This window comes from Eumetopias jubatus, unplaced genomic scaffold (genome assembly GCF_037043125.1).
Source record: "Eumetopias jubatus isolate StellerSeaLion01/CBP00866 unplaced genomic scaffold, mEumJub1_p1.0 scaffold_2, whole genome shotgun sequence".
NCBI classification, from domain to species: domain Eukaryota; kingdom Metazoa; phylum Chordata; class Mammalia; order Carnivora; family Otariidae; genus Eumetopias; species Eumetopias jubatus.
Genome location: NW_028274808.1, coordinates 7,535,163 through 7,561,177, shown reverse-complemented (window position 1 = coordinate 7,561,177; position 26,015 = coordinate 7,535,163). Strand labels below are relative to the sequence as shown.

The following is a 26,015-nucleotide window of genomic DNA, read 5'->3' as shown; positions in this document are numbered from 1 at the left end:
GACCACTGTCCTCATGGTGGCCACAGAGCTGGGGAGTGTGGCATGGTAGGTGGGTAAGTTAAAATATCTTAAAGGCTGTTTTACTGAAATTCAGTACCTTCTTTTTTCTTTTAAGCACTTCCCCAGGTTTTGTGTTTTTTATTAGATTCTAGAATTCTGAAAAAGTTCATTCCAGTAGTTGACAGCTTCATCATTGCCTTAGTGAAGGGATGGTGCATTGGAGTTACAAACACTGGCATTTTGGGTGACATCATTTGACCTATTTTAATTGTACATTCTTTTTCAAAGGTGATATTAGTAGGTCTCTAATTTCTTTGTATATATATATATATATGTATTTCCTATAATAACATATACTATCATCTAGGATTCACTCATTTTCAATTTCTTTATTTTTCTCTTTTGTTTAATTTCAAATTTGGAAAATGTATGTGTCTTGTTAAAGTTTTACATTCATCGACATATCGTCAAAGATAATTGCTCTTGTTTGTATTAACCAAGGGGTTGGCTTTCTAATAAGCATGCAGCTTTATATAATATCAAGATGTTTCACTGGAGAGCTTTGTTGACTTATTTCATATTGCTCAAAATGTCATACCACAGTGACTAGTTGAAAAAACACTTGCAATCTGTTTGCATGAAGATGCTTTTGATTTCTGCACTGTGTACTTTGTCATATACTTGCTTTCTGTAATCTATCTCTTAATTCTCCAAGGGACCTCATAAAGTCAATATTATTCTGATGAAGCTGAGGCTCTGAATAGGGCCCAAAGAGAGTTAATACTAGAGGTTAAGGCAGTAGGGTTCAAAGAAGAGAATCTAGAGAAGGTGCAATATGTTTACAGATTACACAGCTTATTTTCATTAAAGTGAAGTAAACTCAGGTAGACCATATAAATTCCCATAACCAAATTAGGTTTTCTAAACCTCCAGAATATTTATTCACACGGTTATAAAAGCTTTTAAATTCAAAGGCAAAAAATGATCCTTACTTCAGATTATGGACTCAGATTTATGACGTTGAAGATAAACCCACTTTTCACTATTCTGTCACTTAAACATTTATGCAGCAGCTCATTGTGGATCTCATGTTGCTTTCTTTTTTAAAATTTTATTTAAATTAAATTAATTAACATATAGTGTATTATTAATTTCAGAGGTGAAGTTCAGTGATTCATCAATTGCATATAACACCCAGTGCTCATTACATCATGTGCCCTCCTTAATGTCCATCTCCAAGTTACCCCCTCCCCCCCCACCCACCTCCCCTCCAGCAACCCTCAGTTTGTTTCCTGGAGTTCAGTGTCGCTTATAGTTTGTCTCCCTCTCTGATTTCATCTTATTTTATTTTTCCCTCCCTTCCCTGTGATCCTTTTGGTTTGTTTCTTAAATTATGAGTGAAAACATACAATTGTCTTTCTCTGATTTATGTCGCTTAGCATAATACCCTCTAGTTCCATCCATGTCATTGCAAACGGTAAGATTCCATTTTTTTGATGGCTGAGTAATATTCTATTGTATATATATGTACCATGTTGCTTTCAAAGCCCTTGGTTGAGCTGCTTCACTTGCTGTGAAGGAATTGCAGCTCCATTCAACTCCATCCAGCAAATACCCCTTTGGCAGCTGCTCATTCTTCCTTCTCTTCAAACCCTCCTGTTTATTCCTTGGGGCTAAGGTCTCCCACTTTTGTATTCAGAGGCCTTTTCCTGATGCATCCATTATGAGTGATGACATAGTTTATGACATTAAAAATATATGTCTCTCCCAGACATGACATCTTAAGTTCTTGAAGTTAAGGGTTTACCTTATCCGTTACAGAGCCCAGAACACAACCAATGCCCAATATACATCAGAGGAGCTGTTATTTCTGGCTTTCTACGAATACCCCTTTTCTACAAAGTACACCTGCTATGAGGCTCAGAATGGAGAGATGACATATAGCCCATCATGTATCCTAAGGGATTTGAGGAAAATTGCCATGGCTTTGGGCAGGTTAACCTTACATTACAGATTGCTGCAGTATCAACATTTTGTGTTGTACACAACTGATGAATTAGTGAACACTACATCTGAAACTAATTATGTACTTAGTGTATGCTGGATAAATGAATTAAAGAAAAAGAAATGAATGAAGCAAAAGATGAATAAGCTTGACAAATACTGCTTAGTGTTTGTATTGTTCCCATCTTCATACCAAATGGAAAATGGCCACCAACATGGAAGAGGGGGCCTAAGAGCCAAAAATTGCTATAGAGGGACTTCCACAGGGTAGCACACAGACAATTAGTGGAAAAATGACAAACCCTCTTTCAGTCATATTAGCATACAGATCAGGAATTTCAAAATACTTGGCTATGACAGACAAAAGCATCACCATGAACAAAAACTGAAATCCAATGAAGTAAGGATCAGTGCCTTGGCACCTCCCTCTTCAACAGGTTTCAAAGGAAGAGCATCAGTTCCAGAAAAATTCACCCCTCCCACTCAATTCCAACAAAAGCTTAGAGCAGTTAACAGATACCATGAGAATAAAGAACCACCACCACACATATCACTGGCCATGGCTGCAAATGTGAGCAAAACCAAAGAGGATGTCCTGACACATCACAGAGGTCATCCCAAACTAAACAAGAAGTCAGAACCAGACAGACATGAGGCATTTCTCTGAATACCTCCATCCTTCCTTTCACTACCAACTGTACTAATTCACTAGTAGGACCTGAAGAACACAGAGACTGAGATAAAATGGAAGTCCTTTTCTATGCACATAAAAATAGTGAAACTTCAGAGACCTTCTACAGAACTGTCCTGTTTTCTCTCTGATTTTCAGAATTGTACAAGTATAACATCATGGCCATACTGTTCTAAGTGCAAGGTAACAGTGGCTCAGAGAGAAATTGGGTAATCTACCCGGGGTCACGCAATCTGTTAAGAGGCAAAACTGGATGTGTGTGCCTATAAAACAAGGCTCATTCCCCCTTTGCTCCCCTCCCTGACAAAGGGGTCTTCTACCCCTGGAGGTGCTGAGCTTGAACACAAAGATCTTTCTCATAGAAATGCATATTTCTGGAGTCCTGTGGAAGAACTTGGAAATAATTTTCCAATAGGGAAAAGGTTACATATAGGAGTTTTTGCAGGCACAGCTAACTCATGGTGAAAGATTTACTTTTAAAACGCATGACACTGTAAAAATACCAAAGAACACAAGAACAAAAGATATGGCCAGGAGAAGTGATCTAGAAAAACATAGGTCTCCTGAAATACTCAGTTATATTGAAAATAACCACAACATTATTTTTGCCCTCCTCTCTTACCTCAGTAGAGAACAGCTTCCTGAGTTGCTGTTCATCGAAGGAGCTGTACAAGATTCTGCATCTTATAAAGGCCAAAAAACTCATAGAGACTTATTCTGACCTGTGTATTCTGCACAAAAGAATAACAAACTTGCCTTCTCCTTCCTCCAAGATCTTAGATTCTTTAACACACTCAGATCTCTTACCAGAGGCAGACAGCTTCTGAGATGCCTCAGTTGACCCTGAGGATGAAGTACAGGCCAATCCCTTCACCCTTCAGGAAGACACCACTGAACTGAACCACAGGGTCAGATGTTTTCTTAATGAACCAACCAGTTATGGGCAAGTCAGAGCACAAATTAGCTGGAACTTGGTATGAAAAAAAGAAGGGGCCTCCAATACACAACATAAATGGCTTAAAATATAAGAAAAGGTTTATAATGAAAATAAGAACTGTCTTGGAGAGGAAGAATACCAATAAGCTATATACATTAACGGCCCTGGTCCCACAGATCAAGCCACAAGGGGATTTTTTAGACATTCAATCTGGACTTTAATATCTGAATAGGTAATATGTAAATAGTTATACTTAGATATATTTTATAAACAAGATTGCAGTAATGAAATATGGAAACAGCTATCAAAATTAATAGTTTTAGGCATACATTAAACATTAAAGAGAAATACACAAGAATTTAATCTATTAATAAAAGACTATAATTCACAATAAAAATGTAAAGCAAGCAGAATAAATAAATATCCAGGACTATAAGAAAAAATAAATGCTTGCTATCTAAAAGCAAATTTTGCAGTAGAATATATACCAAGATAGGGGTACCTGGGTAGCTCAGTCAGTTAAGCATCCGACTCTTGACTCTTCTGCTCAGGTCATGATCTCAGGGTCCTGGGACCAAGCCCTGTGTCAGCTCTGTGCTCAGCATGCTCAGTGAGGAGTCTCCTGGAGATTCGCTCTCTCCCTCCCCCTCTGCCCCTCCACCCACTCATGCACGTTCTCTCAAATAAATAAATCTTTAATAATAATAATAATAAGAAGAAGAATATCCACCAAGACAAATCAAGGAATAGTCTTCTCTATTCTGGACGCATAAACCACTTTTAAATATTATTTACATTAGATTTCTCAAAAGAGAAAGAAATTGATTTTCCTCCTGCCCAAGAGCCTGAAGGACTTAGTTCAAATGTATTTTCTCATCCTTTCCTAGGAATGCATATAGTTGCAGATGAAAGCAAAGGAAGAGAGAACTTCCTGTAAAGAGTAAAATAAGAATTACACCAATTTCTCAACAGAAACAAAATAAAAGTCAATGAATTATCAGTAAGGTGCTCAAAAAAAGATAATTATGTGTCAGAATTCTAAAGTTAATGAAAAATCCTTTAAAAACAGAATCAAAGACATTTTCATTTAAGAACAAACATAGTGCTTTCTACAGAAAGATGCTCTTCAGATAAATGAAAGTGATCCCAAATGATGGAAGCTTAAAGATACAGGAAAGGATAAAGAACAACAAAAAGGGCAAATTTTCATGTGATTAAAAATAATCAAGTGTTGTATAGCAATGCTAATTTTTAAAAAAGTCATATATAAACACATACACACAAATATATATATTTGCCATGAAGGGAAAATTAGAGTTAAAGCCAAAAGACATGTAAAATACTAGTTCATATTTCATATAGTCTTTAATAAGTCAAAGATGTAAATTTTCCTTTATGAATAATTACTTTGAATATAAATGAATTAAAGTCCCCAACCTAAAGACATAGAATGGCAGAATGGATTAAAAATTTTAAACTAAACCACAAACAAAAAAAATCATGATCCACTTATATAATGTCTACAAGAGACTCCCTTTAGATCTAAAGATACAAATAGATGAAAAGTTAAAGGAAGGAAAATATATCTCATGCAAACAGGTACCAAAAGAGAGCAAGGGTAGCTATTTTAATATAAGTCAAAACGGACATTAAGTCCAAAACTGTTCCAATAGACAAACAAGGACATTACATACTGATTAAAGAATCTATACAGTAAGATACAGTACACATAATCCTATATATGACAAATACTATAACTCCCAAATATAAGAAGCAAACACTGACAAAATCAAAGGGAGAAAAGGAAATAGTTCTACAATAATTGATGCAAACATCAATACCTACTTTTGATAATGGATAGAATAACCAGATAGACCAGAGAAAGATCTATGCAGAAAGAAAGTGACTTAAACAGTAGCATATCAGTTAGTCCTAAGAGATATATTCAGTAAACTCCACCCAACAACAGCATAACAAATCAAGTGCATGTGGAACATTCTCTGGAACAGACCATATGTTTGGCTGCAAAAAAATTCTTAGTAAATTTAAAAAGATTGAAATCATACAAATTATCATTTCTGTTCTCAGTGGAATGAAGGTAGAAATCAATGACAGAAGGAAAACTGGAAAATCTGCAAATATGTGGAAATAAAACAACATATTCTTAAACAACCAATGAGTAAAAGAGAAAATCACAAGAGAAATTGGAAAACACCTTGAAACAAATGAAAACAAAAATACAATATTCCATGCACTTGGGTAGCTCAACTGGTTAAACGTCTGCCTTCAGCTCAGTTCATGGTCCCAGAGTCCTGGGATTGAGCCCCTCATTGGGCTTCCTGCTCAGCGGGGAGTCTGCTTCTCCCTCTCCCTCTGCCCCTCCCCCCTGCTCGTGCTCGCTCTTGCTCTCTCTCAAATAAATAAATAAAATCTTAAAAAAAACCCCACAATATTCCAAAACCTGTGGGATGCAGTGAAAGCTGTGCTAAGAGGGAAGTTCACATATGTAAACACATTAAAAAAATAAATCTTATCTAAAAATAACTTTACACCTTATAAACTAGAAAAAGAAGGGCAACCTAAACCTAAAGATAGAAGAATGAAGAAAATAAAGATTAGAGAAAAAAATGGAGTATGAAAAAGCAATATAGAAAATATTTTAGAAAGTCAGTTCTTTGAAAATAAAACAAAATTGACAAATCGTTAGTGACATCGCCTATGAAAAAAAGAGAGAGCTCAATTAGCAAAATTAGAAATGAAAGTGGGGATATGATTAGCGAAGTGACAGAAATATGAGAAGTATTATAAGGATGCTTTGAATATTTATATTCTAACAAATTAGATAACCTAGATGAAATGGACAAATTCATAGTAACACACAAGACACCAAAACCAATTGACGAAAGAGAAAATCTAATAAACTTATAACTAGTAAGGAGATTGATTTAGTAATCAAAAATCCCCCAACAAAGAAAAGTCTGAAACCAGATGCCTCCACTTGTGAATTCTACCAAATATTAAAAGAAGAATTTAACAATACTTCTCAAATAATTTCAATGTATTGAAATGGAAGGAGTACTTCCTATCCCACTGTGTGAGGCTAGCAGTACCCTGATACCAAAGTTTAACAAAGATGTTACAAGAAAATATAGACCAATACGCCTCATAAATATTGATATAAAAATCTTCAACAATGTACTAACACAATTAATTCAGCAACATACCCAAAGGATTATACACCACACCATGACCAAGCAGGATTCTATTACTGGAATGTAAACATTGTTCAACATAGGCAAAACAATCAGTGTAATACAGCATATTAATAAAATAAAAACAAATGAAGATCTCAAATGATGCAGAAAAAGCATCTATAAAATTCAATACCTTTCTTAACAAAAGCCTTCAATAAGCTACTAATGAAAGGAAACTTCCTTAGCATAATAACCCTATAGAAAAATCTACAGCTAACATCAGACTCAATGTTGAGAGACTGAAAGTTTTTTTCAGGTACAAGACAAAGATGTTAACGTTCATTACTTCTATTTCACATAGTAGTGGAGGTTCTAGCCTGAGCAATTAAGCAAGAAAAGGCATCCAAATTGGAAAGGAAGAAGTGAAATTATCTTTCTGCACAAGTCACTTGACCATATATATAGAAAACTAAAGTATACACACACACTGCTAGAGCTAACAAATATTTTCAAATTGCAAGATACAAAATTGACACACAAAAACCAGTTGCATTTCTATACACTAAGAATAAACAACTAGAAACATAAATTAAGTAAACACTTCAATCCCTTGAGACATAAGAGGAGAACACTGATATATAGTGTCAGGTCAATTCATGTCCAAAATGATTGGTAGTAGGCATTAAAGGGGATTATTTAAGGAAATATTGGGCCCCAACAATCTTTTTCTTTTTCTTTTTGATACAAAACTCAGCTCACAATTCTGTGAGAAATAAAAATATGTAATGGGATCATGAACTATATATATATATATATATATATATTTAAAGATTTTATTTATTTGACAGAGAGAGACACAGCAAGAGAGGGAACACAAGCAGGGGGAGTGGGGGAGGGAGAAGCAGGCTTCCCACTGAGCAACGAGCCCGATACGGGGGCTCAATCCCAGGACCCCAGAATCATGACCTGAGCCGAAGACGGATGCTTAACGACTGAGCCACCCAGGCGCCCCCATGAACTATATTTTTATTAATGAACATCAGCCTGAATTTGACCAAATAAAATAATTATCTGTTGCTAAAATAAAGGTTAAAAACAGAATAGAAAATTATCAAATGAAAACCCCACTGAAAATGAAGACTGACAAAGGACAAACACTGAGAAATGTTTTCTACACTTAGAGAAATTAAAGAGACTAAGGAAATATTTACCTTCCTCTTGGAAAGCAGTCATGGCGCTTTGGGCTGGGCATCAGAGGGGCGGGTCTGAGGCACATCTTGGGGATAGGCATGATCACCATCAGGTTAATCAGCCCCCTGCCAGGCTTCTGCCACCCTGGCTGCTCTCCGAACCCTGGGCTCCAACAAGGGTTTAGGACATCTCCTCCAGCTGGAACAGACATGTTGGAACGGTCAATGGAGCCTAAATAAGTTCACCAATGAACTGGGGACATCTGCAGATGGGACAATGGGCTGGAGGAGGGAAGGCTCTGGGTGGCCTGGCTCTCAGCTGCCAGGCCAGGGCCAAAGGAGAAAGAATGCCCAGTGAAGTCACGTGAGGGAGTGTTGTGCGGCACAATCGCTCCATCGTGACATAGTGGAGCCTCAGCCCGAGATTGGCTGGTGGGGTATGAACACCTGTGCTAGGGCGCGAGGCTGGACTGAGTCTCCCCGGCTCCCACGCTCTGACTCTTCTGCTGCCCTCCTTTCGGATGCCTTCATGTCAACCCTGCTGCTGAGGCCGCCCCAACCTGTGCTCCTCTTCTGGGTCTCAGGCATAGGCTCATGTCCTGACCTTCCAATCGCATCTTCCTTCTCCACACTTGCGCAGGCAAAGGAGTGAAACACCAAGCTAAGCCTTCTGGGTTTGGGAAAGGGATGCCAAAAAACAGGTGCTTAGGAGGAAGTGAAAATAGGAAGGCATCAAGAGCAGTATCATGAGGCCAGTGACCATAAAACATATTATGGGGAATCCCAGAAAGCCTTGGGATCTCTGGCTGACAAGGGGACTGAAGTGCTGCGTGAGAGCAATGTGCCCTAGAGGAGCAAATACAAAGACAAAACCCGAAAGGGGCATTTCTCAGAAATTTTAGTGTTTAAAGAGGTGCTGCAGAGTTTTTGCACTCCTAAATAGGACCAAGGTGCAGGTGGGCAGGGCTGGATGAATAATTGTGAAAGCTATAGTAGCGAATAGTTCCCTGCGTCCTTCATAGTATCATATGCATGCTCCTGTGTTTTGTGGCTGCCCTCTGATCTGTGTAAGGAATAGCTTCCCTGGTCCAGGAAGCTCATAGGGCAGGGACATTAAGGGCAGGAGGTTTTCTGGTATTCTCTAAAGGCATCTGGAACCCTGGAGGATGATTCTTCATTGTTTGGTTCATTTTCTCAATAGCCTTCTCTTCTGAACTTTCCAGCTACCCTGAACCTTTGTATCCTTTTGAATGGGGACCACAAAAACATTGAAGTGGGAAGGGACTTATAAAGTTTATTCCTCCGGTATTTAATTAGGAAAATGTTCAAAAACAATGAAGGCAGCAATGAATTTTACATTTAACTCTCTATTCTGCTGTTAACATTTGATTGTACTCGCTTTGTACATATCATTTCATCTCTCCATAACCTCCCCATTAATCCATCTTATTTTTTTATCTATGTCAAAAACATTATAGCTAACAGTAAATTTTCCCTAAATAATTCAGTATATTATTAGAGTTCAATATTATTACAACTAATTCATTTTACTTAAAATTTTAATTTTATGTAAAGTTTATATATACCTTAAGGGATGAGTTTTAACAAACATATGTGCTTATGTAACCCAAAGGCCTGTCAAGTTGTAAAATATTAACCTTCACTCCACAAAGTTCCATTATGCCCTTCCCAAGTCAACTCCACATTTATATCAACAAACACTACTGCTGTTCTGATTTTTCACCCTATGGATAAATTTTGCCTGTCCATGAACTTCATATTGATTAAATTATAAAGTAAGTACTTTGTTGGCTATGATTTCTTTCAATTAGTCTGAGATGTTGTATCTACTCAGTTCATTCTTTTCATTACTAAGCAGTGGTACTCAACTGACTTAATACCACAGAGAGTATGTCTATTCTATTGATGGAAGCCTGGACTGTTTTCAGTTTTGGGTGATTATGAATAAAAATGCTATGAACATAGTTGTTCATATATTTCTGTGGAATTTGCATAGCATTTGAAGATACGTCCCATCACTTACTGGGAACCTAAGAACCAGACGGGAAACTTGCCCATGGTCACACCCACATCTTAGCAGATCCAGAAAATTTTCTGACAGCAGGGATCTGGGAACTGCTGTGGTCCTACCTCTGTCCATGACCTGGAGGGAGCCAGATTTGTAGGGCTTTCTAAACTCATTTCCTCTGGCTCACTATTTGCTTTTTTACAACATTAAAATTTACTTCTAAGCCAATATGGGGTGGAGAAAGTGGAACATTTTCCAAACTGACATCTAGCCTGTGATTTGGATATGAGCCAGCCTGAGCCAGCCCTGCCAGAAGCCATCCCTGATCAGTGGGACTGGGTCCCCTGTCCAGCTTCCTGCCTGTTCCTCTACCAGGACTTGAGAGGAAGGGCTCCTCAAGGGCTCTAGAAAGAGCATCAAAGAAGCCAAGCCAAGCTATATTAACACATGTTGGGATAACTTCCTTTAGAAGACATAGTCATTGAGGTTGCAGCAAGATGGTGGAAGAGTAGGGGACCTTGTTTCATCTGGTCCCTCAAATTTAGCTGGATATCTATCAGACCATTCTGAATACGCATGAATTTAGCCTGAGATGTAAGAAAATATATATGGAAATCTACAAGCAGAAAAATGACTGCATTTTGCAAGGTAGGAGTTGCGGAGTCATAAATCTGAGGGAAAATATCAGAAGATAAATGGAGGGGAGAGGGAGCCTCCATAAGCTGGCTACTGGAAAGTGATACAACACTGGAGTGCAAAATAGGACTCTTAGAAATCTACTCCAGTGAGAGACATCCCTCTCTGAAAGGGGCTCAGGGGATAGAAATGGCAGAATTCTAAGGGAGTCACTGTGGTCTCAGGATCCCATGAGACACAGAAAGAACTGGGGTGCCTGAGCCAATGGAGTTCCCAAGCAGTGGAGCGGGGAAACTAGTTACAGTCAGCAAGTCCAGGAAGGACTCTCAGCTCCGATCACCATAAACCAGGAGACGGGCCGGTAGGGAGACTGCTCTGTGCCTGAGCACCTAGAAAAAGACTGGAACGTGCTGGCCTGTTACCAACCTCTGGGAGGGTTGAAACAGTGGCACCCATGACCAGGCAACAGCTCTCAGGGTGGCAGTGCCCCAAAAAGAACAGTAGGGCGGCACCCAGCCATAACCTGGGAGAAGCTGAGCTGGGTGCGTGTGCAGGCACAAATGTTCGCAGTCCCAAAGACACAAAGCGGAGAGATGCTCGTGGGTCCCTCGGAATCCCCCCAGGAGGATTGCAGTAGGTGCAATCCATGGGTTTCCGTGGAGCTTTGTGCACAGAGAAGTGGAGACATTTTGACCAGAAGAGTTTATTGAAGAGGGGGGACCGTGATCTTGTGGCTCTGGGGCGGAGATCCAGTCAGGGCCATTCTTGCTCTGACCCTATGAAGAGGCGCAGAAAGCCACCAGGGAACAAAAGCCACACAGAGGACCAGCTCACCTTGACCCATCCCCCCTGACAAGGGGTGGGGTCACTCTGCCTAGGCAAAGAAACCTGAGAGGCATCACAGAAGGCCCATCCCACAGAAGACAGACTGGAAGAACAGGTGAATGACAAGCTTATGAATCCCAGGAGACTAAAACTCCAGCTCCAGGTGTTTCCTTACGATTTGTTTATCCTTCAGTCTAAAATTTTCCATTTCTTTTTTTTTTTACCTTTTTCCTGTTTCAACTAGATTCTTATTTTACCAATTTATGTTTTTAAGTCACTTGTAACCCTTTTTTTTATCACATCTACATTTTATAGATTTGTGCCTCATTCTAGTCCTTTTTTCACTCTATTCAATTAAACTTTGTATTCTTTGCAATTTTGAGATGTACTGTCTTCTAACACAGGGACCAAAATTCAATCAGGAACAAGAAGATCACCCTGCTTTGTCCATCCTGTGAGATTATAGTCTCTCTTCCCTCCACCTTTTTTATTGTTTTGTTCATTTTGGCTTTGTTCCTTTTTCTGTGGGTGGCTTCTGACCACTTTGGATTTTTTCTAGGATGCATTTTGCTTGAGTCATAGTTGATATTTTGGACTCTATTCATTTGCTCACCCATCTTTCCCTGGGCAGAATGACTAGAAGGAGGAACTCACGACTTAGGAAAGAACCAGAGGCAATGTTCTTTACCACAGAGCTAATTGATATGGATATAAGCAAGATGTCATAGATGGAATTAAGGATAGCAATTATAAAGTTAATAGCTAAGCTTGAAATGTATGCTTTTTTATACATGACAATACAGAATCTCTAAGAGCAGAAATGAGATCGAATCAGGCCAGATTTAAAAATGCTATGAATGAGATGCAGTCTAAATTGGTTGCTCTAACAGCTAGGGTATATGAGGCAGAAGAGAGAATAAGTGATCTAGAGGACAGGCTGATGGGAAGAAAGGACATTGGGGAAAAGAGAGAAAAACAATAGCCCATGAAGAAAGGCTTAGAGAATTTCATGATGCATTGAAAAGAACCAAAAAAGACCCCATCAAAAAGGAGAATTACAGACCAATATCCCTGATGAACATGGATACCAAAATACTCACCAAGGTCCTAGCCAATAGGATCCAACAGTACATTAAAGGGATTATTCACCACAACCAGGTGGGATTTATTCCTGGGATGCAAGGGTAGTTCAACATTCGCAAATCAATCAATGTGATAGAGCACATTAATAAAAGAAAAGACGAGAACTATATGATCCTCTCAAATGATGCAGAGAAAGCTTTTGACAAAATACAGAATTCTTTCTTGGTTAAAACTCTTCAATGTGTAGAGATAGGGGGAGCATACCTCAATACCATAAAAGCCATCTACAAAAAGCCCACAGTGAATATCATTCTCAATGGAGAAAAACCGAGAGCTTTTCCCTTAAAGTCAGGAACATGACAGGGATGCCCATTCTCACCACAATTGTTCAACATATACTAGAAGTTCTAGATTCAGCAATAAGACAACAAAAAAATAAAAGCATTCAAATTAGCAAGGAAGAAGTCAAATTCTCTCTCTTCGCAGATGACATGATACTCTATGTGGAAAACCCAAAAGACTCCACCCCAAAATTACTAGAACTCATACAGCAATTCAGCAACATGGCAGGATACAAAATCAATGCACAGAAATCAGTTGCATTTCTATACACTAACAATGTGACTGAAGAAAGAGAAATTAAGGAATTGATCCCATTTACAATTGCACCAAAAACCATAAGACACCTAGGAATAAATCTAACCAAAGAGGTAAAGGATCTGTACTCTAGAAACTACAGAACACTTATGAAAGAAATTGAGGAAGACACAAAGAAATGGAAAAGCATTCCATGCTCACAGATTGGAAGAATAAACATTGTTAAAATGTCTATGCTGCCCAGAGCATCTACACATTCAGTGCAATCTCTATCAAAATACCATCGACATTTTTCACAGAGCTGGAACAAACAATCCTAAAATTTGTATGGAACCAGAAAAGACCCTGGATCACCAGGGGAATATTGAAAATGAAAAACAAAGCTGGAGGCATCAGAATGCCTGACTTCAAGCTCTATTACAAAGCTGTCATCATTAAGGCAGGAGGTTACTGGCACAAAAACAGACACATAGATCAATGGAACAAAATCGAGACCCCAGAAATGGACCCTCAACTCTATGGTCAAATAATCTTTGACAAAGCAGGAAAGAATATCCAATGGAAAAAAGACAGTCTCTTCAATAAATGGTGCTTGGAAAATTGGGTAGTCACATACAGAAAAATGAAACTGGACCATTCTTTTACACCAAATACAAAGATAAACTCAAAATGGATGAAAGACCTCAATGTGAGACAGGAATCATCAAAATCCTAGAGGAGAACGTAGGCGGTAACCTCTTCGACCATGGCCACAGAAACTTCTTCCAGGACACATCTCTAAAGGCAAGGGAAACAAAAGCCAAAATGAACTACTGGGACTTCATCAAGATAAAAAGCTTCTGCACAGCAAAGGAAACAGTCAACAAAACTAAAAGGCAACCTATGGAATGGGAAAAGATATTTGCGAATGACATAACAGATAAAGGGCTGATATCCAAGATCTATAAGGAACTTCTCAAACTCAACACCCCAAAACCGAATAATCCAGTCAAGAAAGGGGCAGAAGAGATGAACAGACACTTCTCCGAAGAAGACATACATACAAATGGCTAACAGACACATGAAAAAATGCTCCACATCACTTGCCATCAGGGAAGTGCAAATCAAAACCACGCTGAGATACCACCTCACACCAGTCAGAATGGCTAAAATTAACAAGACAGGGAACAACAAATGTTGGCGAGGATGTGGAGAAAGGGGAACCCTCTTACACTGTTGGTGGGAATGCAAGCTGGTGCAACCCCTCTGGAAAACAGTATGGAGGTTCCTCAAGACATTAAAAATAGAGCTACCCTACGGCCCAGCAATTGCACTACTGGGTATTTACCCCAAAGATACAGATGTAGTGAAAAGAATGGGCACATGTACCCCAAAGTTCATAGCAGCAATATCCACAATAGCCAAACTGTGGAAGGAGCTGAGATGTCCTTCAACAGATGAATGGATAAAGATGAGGTTCATATTTACAATGGAATATGACTCAGCCAACAGAAAGGATGAATACCTACCATTTGCATTGATGCGGTGGAACTAGAGGGTATTATGCTGAGTGAAATAAGTCAAGCAGAGAAAGACAATTATCATATGGTCTCACTCATATGTGGAATATAGGGAATAGTTCGGAGGACCACAGGGGAAGGGAGGGAAAACTGGGAAGAAATCGGAGAGGGAGACAAACCAGGAGAGACTTTGGACTCCAAGAAACAAATTGAGGTTTGCAGAAAGGAGGAGGTGGAGGGATGGGGTAACTGGGTGATGGGCATTAAGGAGAGCACGTGATGTGGTGAGCACTGGGTGTTATACGCAACTAATGAATCATTGAACATATATAAAAAATGAATGTACTATATTTTAGCTAATTTAACTTAATTAAAATAAAATAAAATAACATTAAATAAAATTAAGAAGTTTGAACACCTAAAAATATTTTTCAATAAGTATACAGTTGGATGCATTAAAGGAGTCACACAAAATTTAGAAGCACATTCTGAATGATTCTGTTTTTATGTAATTCCAGAAAGTGCACAATAAGTTTTAACTACTTTGTTCTGTAACTTATTAAAATGTAATGCCCCTGGGTGTGAGGGGAGAAGATGTCATTAAACTTGTCACAGGGAAATCTGACTTGTCTTTTTTTTAAATATTTTTTATTTATTTTTGAGAGAGAGCATGAGAGGGGATGGGGCAGAGGGAGAAGCAGACTTCCCGCTGAGCAGGGACCCCAATGTGGGACTTGATCCCAGGACCCTGGGATCATGACCGAAGCCGAAGGCAGACGCTGAACCGACTGAGCCACCCAGATGCCTGGAAATCTGACTTTCCTTTCCTTTTTTTAAGTCTGAGTTAATTTTATTATATGAGTGTTAATTTCAGAGTTTTGATAAATATATCTAGTTAAAAAAGATATTAACATTGGAGTAAACTGGGTGATAGGTTTGTAACTCTGGCTAAATCCAAAAAGACTACAAAATAAAAAGTTAGAAAATAGTCTTTATACAAAAGCATACATCTGACGCTATGGGCAGTTATGATTACGGGCTATTCTCTTGCTGAGGAATGTTTTCTTTTTTTAGTATGTTCAGTTAGCCAGCATATAGTACATCTGATTTTCACTATCGGTGTAGATTACAATGTTGCCAGGATTGTGATACAGGACTCAGTGAGAACACTTGACTCATGTGAAGACCCCTTTGAGAAAAGAGGGAGAAGAGTCTGAAATGCACTTGAAGGGGTAAGGGAAGAACGATGTAAAGCCCAACCATCCTTAGGTATGTATGGATCAAATCATTAAATATTCAATCAAAATAAAACAGCAGTGGATTTAAGACTACTTCATGAACATCATATGTAATGCAAGAATGCTTTATTACCTTATACCTTTATTTAATATTTTTATATAATTAAAGGAAACAGTTTCCCAGCTTTGCTGAGATTATAACTGATAAATCAAATGTATCCAATGTGATACATTGGGAAGTGATCACCGCAATCAAGTGCATTAAACATCCATTATCTTACATGACTTACACACCTGTTTGTGTGTGTGTGTGTTGAGAAACCTCCAGATGTGCTGTCCTAGCAAATTGAAGATTAAGTGTAAGAAAATTAAATATGAGAAAGTCTCTTACTGTAATTAACGATAATATAAATGTATAGGGGAAATAGGATGAAATTAAGTGGTGGAAAGACTTACAAACTTTTGACACTCGCTGTCATGACCAGGTAATGATGAAGAGAAGTAGGGCCGACTAGATTCCTAGAGCAAACATGATACACTAGGGAAAGCTTGCGTGCCCTTAGAGACAAACAAACAGATACTGAGCTCACAGTGTTTGCTGATTTTCAACGCAGTGCTACACATGTAGCCAGGACTTCAGCACAAGAGAAATGAGTGCATTGTGGAGGCTGGGAATACAACCACAGCATTTGTGTCATTGGCAGGAGATATGATTGATGACAGAACAAATACTAGAAAAATGGTGGAAAAAACACTTTGAATTAACAGCTGTTTTCAACAAAAACACTGGAGCCAAGGTCAGGCAAACAAAATAGCATTCAAATATAATTTCAGGAAATTAAAATGTAATTTGGAAGGATACTTAAAAAAATACCCAAAAAACCAACAGTCCCACATATTGCAAGTAGGAACACTTTTGGAGAGTTTCATGAAAACAGCAAAAAATACCTTTAATTAAACACATGTGATGTAGAAATAAGTGGTAGTTAATAGATAAATGAATTAGAAACACACACACACACACACACACACACACACAAGGTTTTCCCTTAATTAGGGGATCATTATATTAATTCAAATCAAAATCCCAAAATGTTTTACCTTAAAAGATGAAGAAACAATAGAAATATTAATATTAGAAAAGATCCAAAATTAGTATATGAAAATTTTAATTATAAATGAAAGTGTATGCTTCATTTATAATTCAGACAGTGAAAGGTATGCTTCCCCGTGCCATGCCCCACCCCAGTATATAGTTTATTATAATTGGGGTGTAGCACAGAAGTGCTGGTGACACAGTGGTCAATTAGAAAAAAGAGCCAAGGGGTTAGTTGACACCATTTGGGGCAGGAGAGGATGGGGACAGGGTGGGAGAATGTATGGGGCAGGGCTCAGGCTGATGGGCATAAAGGTGGGGCAGGGGCAGGGGCCCCATGGGATTAGGTGAGGCTAGGCAGGGTCTCGAGGAAGCTGTGGTAGGGCACCAGGCTGGGAGTGGGCCATGCCTTTAGGGCCATGCACAGAGGCCCCAGGAGCAGCCTCATGAAGAATAGAGGAAAGGCCCATTCAAATGTCCCTACAATGTCCAATACATGCCAATCTTTAAGTCGGGAGATCACCCAGAAGGACAACACGATTGGAAATGGGGGTTCTCCCCTGGGCTAGTGGTGGTGGTCCTCGTTGGACTGCTTTGGAAGAAAGATGCTTGCTTGGATTCCAGTCAGGAAGCCCAGGTGATAGCCTTCCCTGTTTCCATCGCCGACTATCGCTGAAGAATCCCAGAGACGTGGCGCCTGGCTGGCTCAGTGGATTACTAGGCCAGCTCTTGATTTCCGGTCAGGTCATGAGGTCAGGGTCCTGGGATCAAAGCCCGGGTCTTGCTCCCCTCTCAGCGAGGATTCTCCCCAAGGATTCTCTCTCTCCTTCTTCCTCTGCCCCTCACTCCACTCCCGTGGGTTCTCTTTCTCTGAATCAAAAGAACGAAATCAATCTTCAAAAGGACAAAATCACGGGGTCATCTGCCTGACACTGCTAAGGCTGATGGCAGGAGCATGAGAAATGGTGGAAATCACACAAAGATTAACTGGCAGGAGAAAAAGCTAAACTTGAAAGTGCCAGTTGCTTGACAGGAGTATTTACCCCAAAGACACATATGTAGTGAAAAGAAGGGGCACATGCACCCCAATGTTCATAGCAGCATTGTCCACAGTAGCCAAACTGTGGAAAGAGCCGAGATGCCCTTCAACAGACGAATGGATAAAGAAGGTGAGGTCCATACGTACAACGGAATATCACTCAGCCATCAGGAAGGATGAATACCCAACTTTTACATCAACATGGATGGGACTGGAGGAGATGATGCTCAGTGAAGTTAAGTCAAGCAGAGAAAGTCAATTATCCTATGGTTTCACTTATTTGTGGAACATAAGGAATAGCCTGGAGGACATTAGGAGAAGGAAGGGGAAAATGAAGGGGGGGAAATCAGAGGGGGAGACGAACCACGAGAGACTCTGGACTCCGGGAAACAAACCATTGTATCCATTCTATTCCACCCCTCTGGGGAGGGTTTGTCAATTCCAATGCCTTTGACCTACCTGTGGATGACAGTCCATATTGCTTCTTTTCCATACAGTTTGAATTCACATTGTTCCTGGTCTTTTTTTTCTTGGGACTATTTGAGACACCATTTTTATTGTGGAGCTAGAAGAGAGTTTCAACAGTTTTTCTCTTCTCCTTCCGAATAGATTGTCTCCGCTCTGGGTAAGGAAGCATGTCACCCATGTCCTTGTTAGCTAAGACATGATTCTTTTTTAATTGCATGACAACGTCAACTCTCAAGACTTTCAGGCACTTTTGAAAGGGAGCATTCCCCAAAAGGGTGCTCTGTAGGGAGGCAGGAGCAGTCATTGACCCTTCCTAAGAGAGTAATCCTCTCTACAGACCTATGGGCTTTTTGCCCTTGGTCCTCATCAGAGATTTCCCTGAGAGAGAGAGAGAAGAACCGGAGCCCGGGACTAGAGATATTTTGACCACCACCTGAATGGGCTGTCAAACGTTGCTGCCTTGGGAAATCATCTGAAGGGCGGTAAATCCCAATGGCCAGGCCTCAGAAAAGCAGCAAAAATATCCATCACTTGAAGGGCGATTCTGCAATATGGATAGAGGATAACTCACCACCTGATCCCATGAGAGACCAAAGGGAGACTGAGGCCCCATGCAGTGCATGTGGCATGTACACAGTATGCAAGGGGATATATGTTTTCTAGGTATCTATTCATGCGGGAGAGCTGGGTATGCCTGAGATCATCAAGGTCTAAAAGCACCAGGTCCTATCAAGCTCCTCTTTCCTCTCAGGTAAGTAAGCTTTGAGGAATTAAAATCATTACACAAAGGATCTGAAATGCAGAGGAAAAAAACTATGCACATTAGGTCATAGTTGGGAAGATTTTATTAAGGATAAAACAACTACACACAAATTTGGAATCACATTAAATCAGGAAAAAGAGCAAACCAGGTCAAATATTCCCCATGACAATTTCCACAAAAATCCCATCACAGAATCAAGAAAATCTCATGTCAGGAGAAAACACTGTGTTACCGTTGGCAGAGCACACGGTGGGATCTTTGTCCAGAATCCCCCAATTCAGATATTTGTAAACCAAATGCAGGTTTAGGTCCTAGGTTCAATTTACATTCAAGTTTACCACTTATCACTATAATGTCACTAACTTTCATAGAGAATGTCTTCAAATAAAACGAGCTTGACATCCCAGAGGGATAAGTACTGTATTTAAATAAAGAGGAAGGGCCGTGTGTGTGTGTGTGTGTGTGTGTGTGTGTCAATGTGTGTGTTTGGTTTGCATATGCACGGCCCCAGAAGCATGACACCCAACATGATGTGGACTCCACCATTTCCTTCCAAGGCAGCTGAAGAAGGGCTGATTCACCACATCAGCCCAGGACTGTGACTTGTCCTCAGTTCAACAGACAACTCCTCAGTGTCCCCTGGGCTGGAAGACCAATCTCCGAGGTCATGGGCTGTCTCACTCTCTCCCACTGTCTTCAGAGGATGAGGACACCTGCAGGTCATCATGGAGGACACTCAAAGGGATGTGACCAAAGCGTCCCTCAGATGTCTGAACGATGGGACGGCCCTGACCAGGAGGGCCTGACTTCACAGGTGGATGGAATGAGGGAGCTACGAGGAACATGGAGCTCCAGCAGCCTTTGTCCAATCTCGTGAAGACCATTCTTAGGGGCTTGCCAGGGGTGGGCTTGAAAGGCAGACGTGGGGCTTCAGTGCATGCCTGCATAGTTTCCAGGTGAGGTCGGGTGCGTGCAGGCTGCAGGCTGATGCTCTGCCCTGGGGCAGGAGTCTTCCTGGTCACCGGGGTTGCCGCTAGGAGTCCACATGCACTTCTTGCTGGAGGACACAGCCTCTTAGAAACCCCAAGATGGCCTCCCTGTATGCTCCTGTGAGGGTGCTGGAAGGGGTTCCAGTGTGCTTTCTTTTGGGGTTTCAGGCCCATCTCTACGGGGATCTGGGCACTTCTCTTGCCTGGTGTCTTGAGGTGGATTTGGGAAGTCTGAACCATACCGTTGCTTGCATTAGGATGTGAGTTCTCCTCAGGACCCTTGTCTGCTGCCTGTGCCTTGGACACAGTCTGGGGACCTTCAAGGGAGTCACCTCGGGGCCTGTTTTCTGTCAGGGGGATAACCAGGCCACCCTCTGTGGCAAAGGGTTGGCATGCGAGGTGAGGCATGTCAGTGGTCCCCACTTGCTGTGCCTCATGTTGTGCACCAGGTGGGAAGACGCTCCCTGCAGGGCTTCTGAGAGGAGACACCAGGTGGTACCCGGTTCTCATGTCAGGGGTCTCAGTAGGTGGCTCCCATGTGAGGGTAGGCTCTAGAACGGACTCTCTCTTGGTGGTGTAGACGGGCATTGGCCTGTGTGGACGCTGTGGGAAAAGAACACACAGAACACATATTAGTTTTTCCTCCGAGGCAACATTCCCATTAAGGACAACAAAGAGACCAACAAAACCCCAAGACCTTCTTATGTTCAAATCAACAGTGAAAGACAGAAAAGGGTTCTGTTATATGCGAAGTGGGACCACAGCTCCGGGGTGGTCAGGAATAAATACTGGACAGGATCACCTTGATACACCTTTTACATCAGGGAGGGACAGAGAAAGCTTCTGTGGTTCCTCCAGTGGACCAGCTCTTCCTTCCAATGTGCTCCGGAAAGCATATGGAGTCACTTTGGTGGCTACTGAGTTTTGGCGGGCAATGTGGGAGAATGTGTCCCAAAGGAGAGTTGCCTGTTCTTCCATAGAGGGTTCTACGTGTTAAAAGAATGTCCTCCAATGCTCTTCACATCCTACCCTGCTCACCGTGCACACATATCCAAGAATAAGGCAACAGGATGGACACCAAGGGAAAATGGGGCAAGAGCATGTTCCCTGAAATCACGCTGCTCAGAATGGAAGTTGAGCCATGTCCTCAGCCGGAGGGCAACAAAGCCCATTGGGATCCCCCAGAGAGAACAGGAGCCAGGAAGCAGGGGACACTCACTCTCACGTAGCCACAGGATTCTGTGCAGTCCTTCCAGGTTGGCTTCTGCCCCCCTTGGGTTCTCCTCGGGAATCTCTGGAGCAGGGCCACCCTCTGCTGGGCTTCTTGCCTGCACAACAAAGCATGGGAAGCCGAAGGAACTCAGTTTTGTGTCTTCCATTGGGACACAAGCTTGGGGCCTCAGCCAACAGCATCCTTTCCCTCCTCTGCCATGCTTCCCCCCACTCCTGGGAGCCCTCCAGGTTTGCCCAGGAACTCCTAGCATTTGGGATCTCTTGCGGGTCTGCCTGGCATTGGCCAAGTTCCCATGTGTCCCCTGGCAAAGGGACAGCCACCCCACCGTACACACCCTCACTGATTCAGCAAGGGCAGCACGGGAGCCTAAGTGTGGACCCCTGGAGGATGGAGAGCTCCTTTGCCTGCCTCCCCAACCCTGTCCGTGCCTGCAGACAGCACAGCGCAGCACACAGTGTCCAGGGGCAGAGACACAGTGTCTTTTAGATGTCAGCCCCTGGACTGGGGACAGCAGTGAGCCCCACTCCTCACCTTTGTCCTTCCCCCTTCTCCCTTTCAGCCTGCTTCAAAGACCCAGGGTTCTGCTGGTCCTGCTGACTCCATGGTTCTACATTCTCCTTCAGCTTCCTAGAACCCCAGGCCTGGGGGACGAGGGCCCCCGCCCAGTGCTTCATGGGGCACCTGCTGCTGGATGCCTTGTGCCCAAAGGCTCCACAGTCCCGGCACTTCACCTGCGGAGGAAGGAAGAGGGGTCAGTGAAGAAGTCCAAGTCACAGGCCAAATGCAAAGAACAAGAGAAGGACACATTCGGGGAGTAGAAGACGGGTTTTGGATAGGGGCCATCACCTAGGGCTTGTGTGGTGCCAGCCTATTGAAGACCATGGGATGCTTTCCCCAGCCTGTGTTAGGTGAGGGGACAAGGAGGAGGGATCACTGGTCTCAGGCTGAATAGAAGGAGCCACATGGAGAGATTTGGAAAAATGCCAGTTGGACCTGAACGTGTGCACCCCTGAGGTGGATCCTCAGCATCTCTGAAAGCCCCAAGGTATGTGGTGATGAGGTTCCAGGGCAGGTCATCCGGGCCCAGGAAAGGACAAGTGAGTTGTGGACACAGATCTTTCCACGTGCCAAGATTGTCTCAAGAGTCGTGGCTGATCCCCGGCTCACAACACATGCTGGCCTCCACTTACCCTGGGATCCTCCTCATTTGGCCCAGGAGCCCTGGGTGCCACGGGTGCCCTCTGTGACCTCTTCCCTTTCTGGGCTGCCAAGGGCCTGTAGGGCCTAAGCTTGGTGTGACTGCCCTCCATCAGTCCCACCTTCTTGTGGGACACGTCGGCCAGCCTGCCTCGGGGATGGATGTCTGGATTTCCTGAGTCAAAAGAAAAAGGAGAGTCATATTCATACAGACGCAAGCCTCCTTCCTGTCCTTTCTTCTCCAAGTAGGCATTAGGGGGTCTTGGGACCACCGAATCAAACACATTTGTCACCCTGAGACCTCTCTTCTCTCCCTGTTCTCCATACTCCCCAGGACGGTGCCCTAGGAAAGGCAGGTGAGGTTGCCTTGAATGACTGACTGTGGAGAGGCTCATGAATTCTCTCACAATGCACCCTGGAAGCAAAACCAGGGGCAGGATTGCCCCCCTCCCCCGCCCCCGATTTATACAAGAACCAAAGCTATGGCAATACTCCATGGAACACTCAGAGTTGAAAAGGGGAAAGCAGGTATGCTTTCCTCTCCAAACTCTCAATTAACCCCCTGACACCCAAGGAAGCCATTTTCAACTACTAGATCCCTTGGAAAAACATCATTTCTCCTTCACTCGATTGGAAGTGCCCTATCTGAGGGTCCAAACTCTTTGATTTCCTGTTTTCTTTTAGTGCCCCGTTCTAAACTCGTGTCTAATCTTTGGGAAATGAACACCTTTTAACTTTGTGTGAACCAGTGGTTTCTCTTTTGTTTTCAGGTTTTCTTTATTTACTTGGGAGAGAGAGAGAGAAAGCACAAGGTCAATGGAGAGGGCAGAGGAACAAGCAGACTCCCCACTGTTCAGGGGGCCCAGTGAGGGTCTCCATCCCAGGACCCTGAGATCATGACGTGAGACAAACTCAGACACTTAAACAACTGAGCCACCCAGGTGCCCTGAACCTGTGACTTCTTTAGGCTTCCAGTGCCACAGTGAAATGGACCAGGATTCTGTTACGGCTCCTCAAGGAAACCACACAAATCGACTGTTGGGGTTGGTTCCTTTGGAATTGGAACTTCAGGGGGTCAGGAGCATTGACAGCCATGCCTTTGATTAGTCTCTCTTCTCAGAATATGCTTTCACAGGAACCAGTCCTTAAGTCATTGAGAAAAGGCACATCACTCCATCATTTCCTCACTGTCCTATTTCTCTGACCACTAAGGTAAGGACCCAACTGTCCAAAAACCCACCTGAAAGGCAACAGTGCTCCTCCTGTCTCTCAGTAGAGGCTTGGGAAGGTACTGGACAGACTCCACTGGAGGAAACTCCGTGTCTGTCATGCCCGAGGAATGGTCAGAAAAGGGTACTTCCTTTCCTCCCTGACTTTCTTATGCGCCCAAGGTCACATGACCTTTCAGGCAGTTGACGCCCATCAATCTAATCCTCTTTCTTGTCAGCAGGACCAGACCCAGTCAACAATGCCATACCCTCAAAACTTTATTATTCGTACAAAATATATGGATTCTGAAAAGCATATCTGCCCATACATATGCTATAGAATGCATGAGAATGCTGGACAGGAAGGGATGCAACACGGGGACTGGCCTACTGACGTGCATTTTCATGCACGGGAAAATAGTATTGTCCACAGATCGTCTTTTCTGTACACTTCTTTTCTCTGACACAATTACACATTGGACTGTTTCATTTGAAGTTGTTTTGTTTTGTTCTGTTTTGAGGGAGAGAGAGAGGGGGAAAGAGTGGGAGCAGGGGCCAGGTGGGAAGGGATGAGGGGCAGATGTAGAGGGAGAGAGAGAATCCTCAAGCAGACTCCCCACTGAACATGGAGCCCAATGTTGGGCTGGAGCCCAGGACCCTGAGATCAAGACCTGATCTGAAAGAAAGTGCCAGCCACTTAAGCGAATGCACCACCACTTAAGCGGATGCCCCTGTCCTTGGGATTCTCCAAAGAGAGTGGAGGGTCGAATGGTAGAATCCTATCACCTGGGCATTCCTGACTGGAATCCAAGCGAGTATCTTTCTCCAAAGCATTCCAATAAATACCACCACCACTAACCCAGGGGGAGAGCCTCCATTTCCAAACATGTTGGTCCTCTGGGTAGTTTCCCACCCTAAGATCGGCATGTCTGGGACGTTGTAGGGATGTTTGAATGGGACTTTCCTCTATTCCTTATGAGGCTGCTCCTTGGGCCTCGGTGCATGGCCCTAAAGCCATGGCCCAGTCCCAGGCTGGTGCCTGGCAACCCTACCAGAGTCTCCTCCAGCCTCCGCCTTGCCACACCCAATCTCATGGGGCCCCTGACAGTGCCCCACCCTTATGCCCTTCATCCTTACCCTGCCCCACCCAGACCCACATGCCTTCCCAATTCTCTCCTGCCCCAACTGGCCTCAACTCATACCTCGTGGCATAAGCCACTGCCCCCATGAACTCACAAGAATCCATGCTATGGCAATACGACATGGGGCACACAGAGTAGAAAATGGGAAAGAACCTATGCTTTCCTCTCAGAGTCTGGATTTCCCATTTGACACACGAGGGAGCCATTTTCAACTACAAAGTCACTTTGCAAAGCATACTTTCTTCTCTACTCGACAGGAAGCTGCCCGTCTTTGTGCCTGGAACCTCTTCTTTAACGTTTTCTTCTCAGGGCCCCATTCTTAACTCCCTTCTAATCCACCGGAATTGAGAATCTTTCCACATCCCGGGAACCAGTTCCTTCTTTAGGCTTTCAGCACCCACAGCCAAATGGACCAGGATTCTGTCACGGCTCCTCCACGACCCCACACCCATGAGACTGTGGGGTGAAGTTCCCTTCGAATTACAACCTCAGGGAGTCAGGAGCATTGACAGCCATGCCTTTGACCAGTCTCTCTTCTCATAATATGCTTTCAGTGAAAGGGTGCTTAACCCGAGGAGGAAAGTCACAACCCTTCATAATTTCCTCACTGCCTTATTTCTCTCACAGCTGAAGTGAGGCCCCAGTTGTCCCCAAACCCACCTGCATTGCAGCTGTCTCCTCCTGTCTCTCAGTAGAGGCTCAGAGGTTTGCAGAGGGACTCCGCCGGAGGAGACTCTGTGTCCAGGGTTCCTGAGGAGTGGTCAGAAAGGGCCACTTCCTTCCCTCCCTCATCTTTTCTACTGACCCAATGTCACATGACCTTTCAGCCACTTGACAACGACCAATCCAATCCTCCTTCCTGTCAGTAGGCCAGTCCCAATGTTGCATCCCTTCCTGTCCAGCATTCTCATGCATTCTATAGCATATGTATGTGCAGATATGCTTTTCAGAATCCA

The 26,015-nt window shown here is 42.6% G+C and overlaps 1 protein-coding gene across 1 annotated transcript; it reads right to left on the bottom strand.

The window, feature by feature from the left end:
* Positions 1-19,966: 19,966 nt before the first annotated feature.
* LOC114206109 (protein FAM90A14-like) lies at positions 19,967-25,048 on the bottom strand. The gene is made up of 5 exons (XM_088021298.1): positions 24,970-25,048; positions 22,703-22,884; positions 22,044-22,243; positions 21,498-21,606; positions 19,967-20,881 (listed from the first exon to the last, which is right to left on the bottom strand). Exons 1-5 carry the CDS (start codon positions 25,046-25,048, stop codon positions 19,967-19,969), a joined length of 1,485 nt encoding a protein of 494 aa, XP_087877424.1.
* Positions 25,049-26,015: the final 967 nt, after the last annotated feature.

Bases quoted from the DNA above. Each gene is read 5' to 3' on its own strand.
- LOC114206109 (XM_088021298.1), bottom strand. From the start codon at position 25,048: ATGAAGGGCATAAGGGTGGGGCACTGTCAGGGGCCCCATGAGATTGGG. The intron at 22,244-22,702 runs GTAAGTGGAGGC...CTTCCTCCGCAG, and splicing joins CAAATGAGGAGGATCCCAGG to GTGAAGTGCCGGGACTGTGG. The intron at 20,882-21,497 runs GTGAGTGTCCCC...CTTTTCCCACAG, and splicing joins AATCCTGTGGCTACGTGAGA to CGTCCACACAGGCCAATGCC.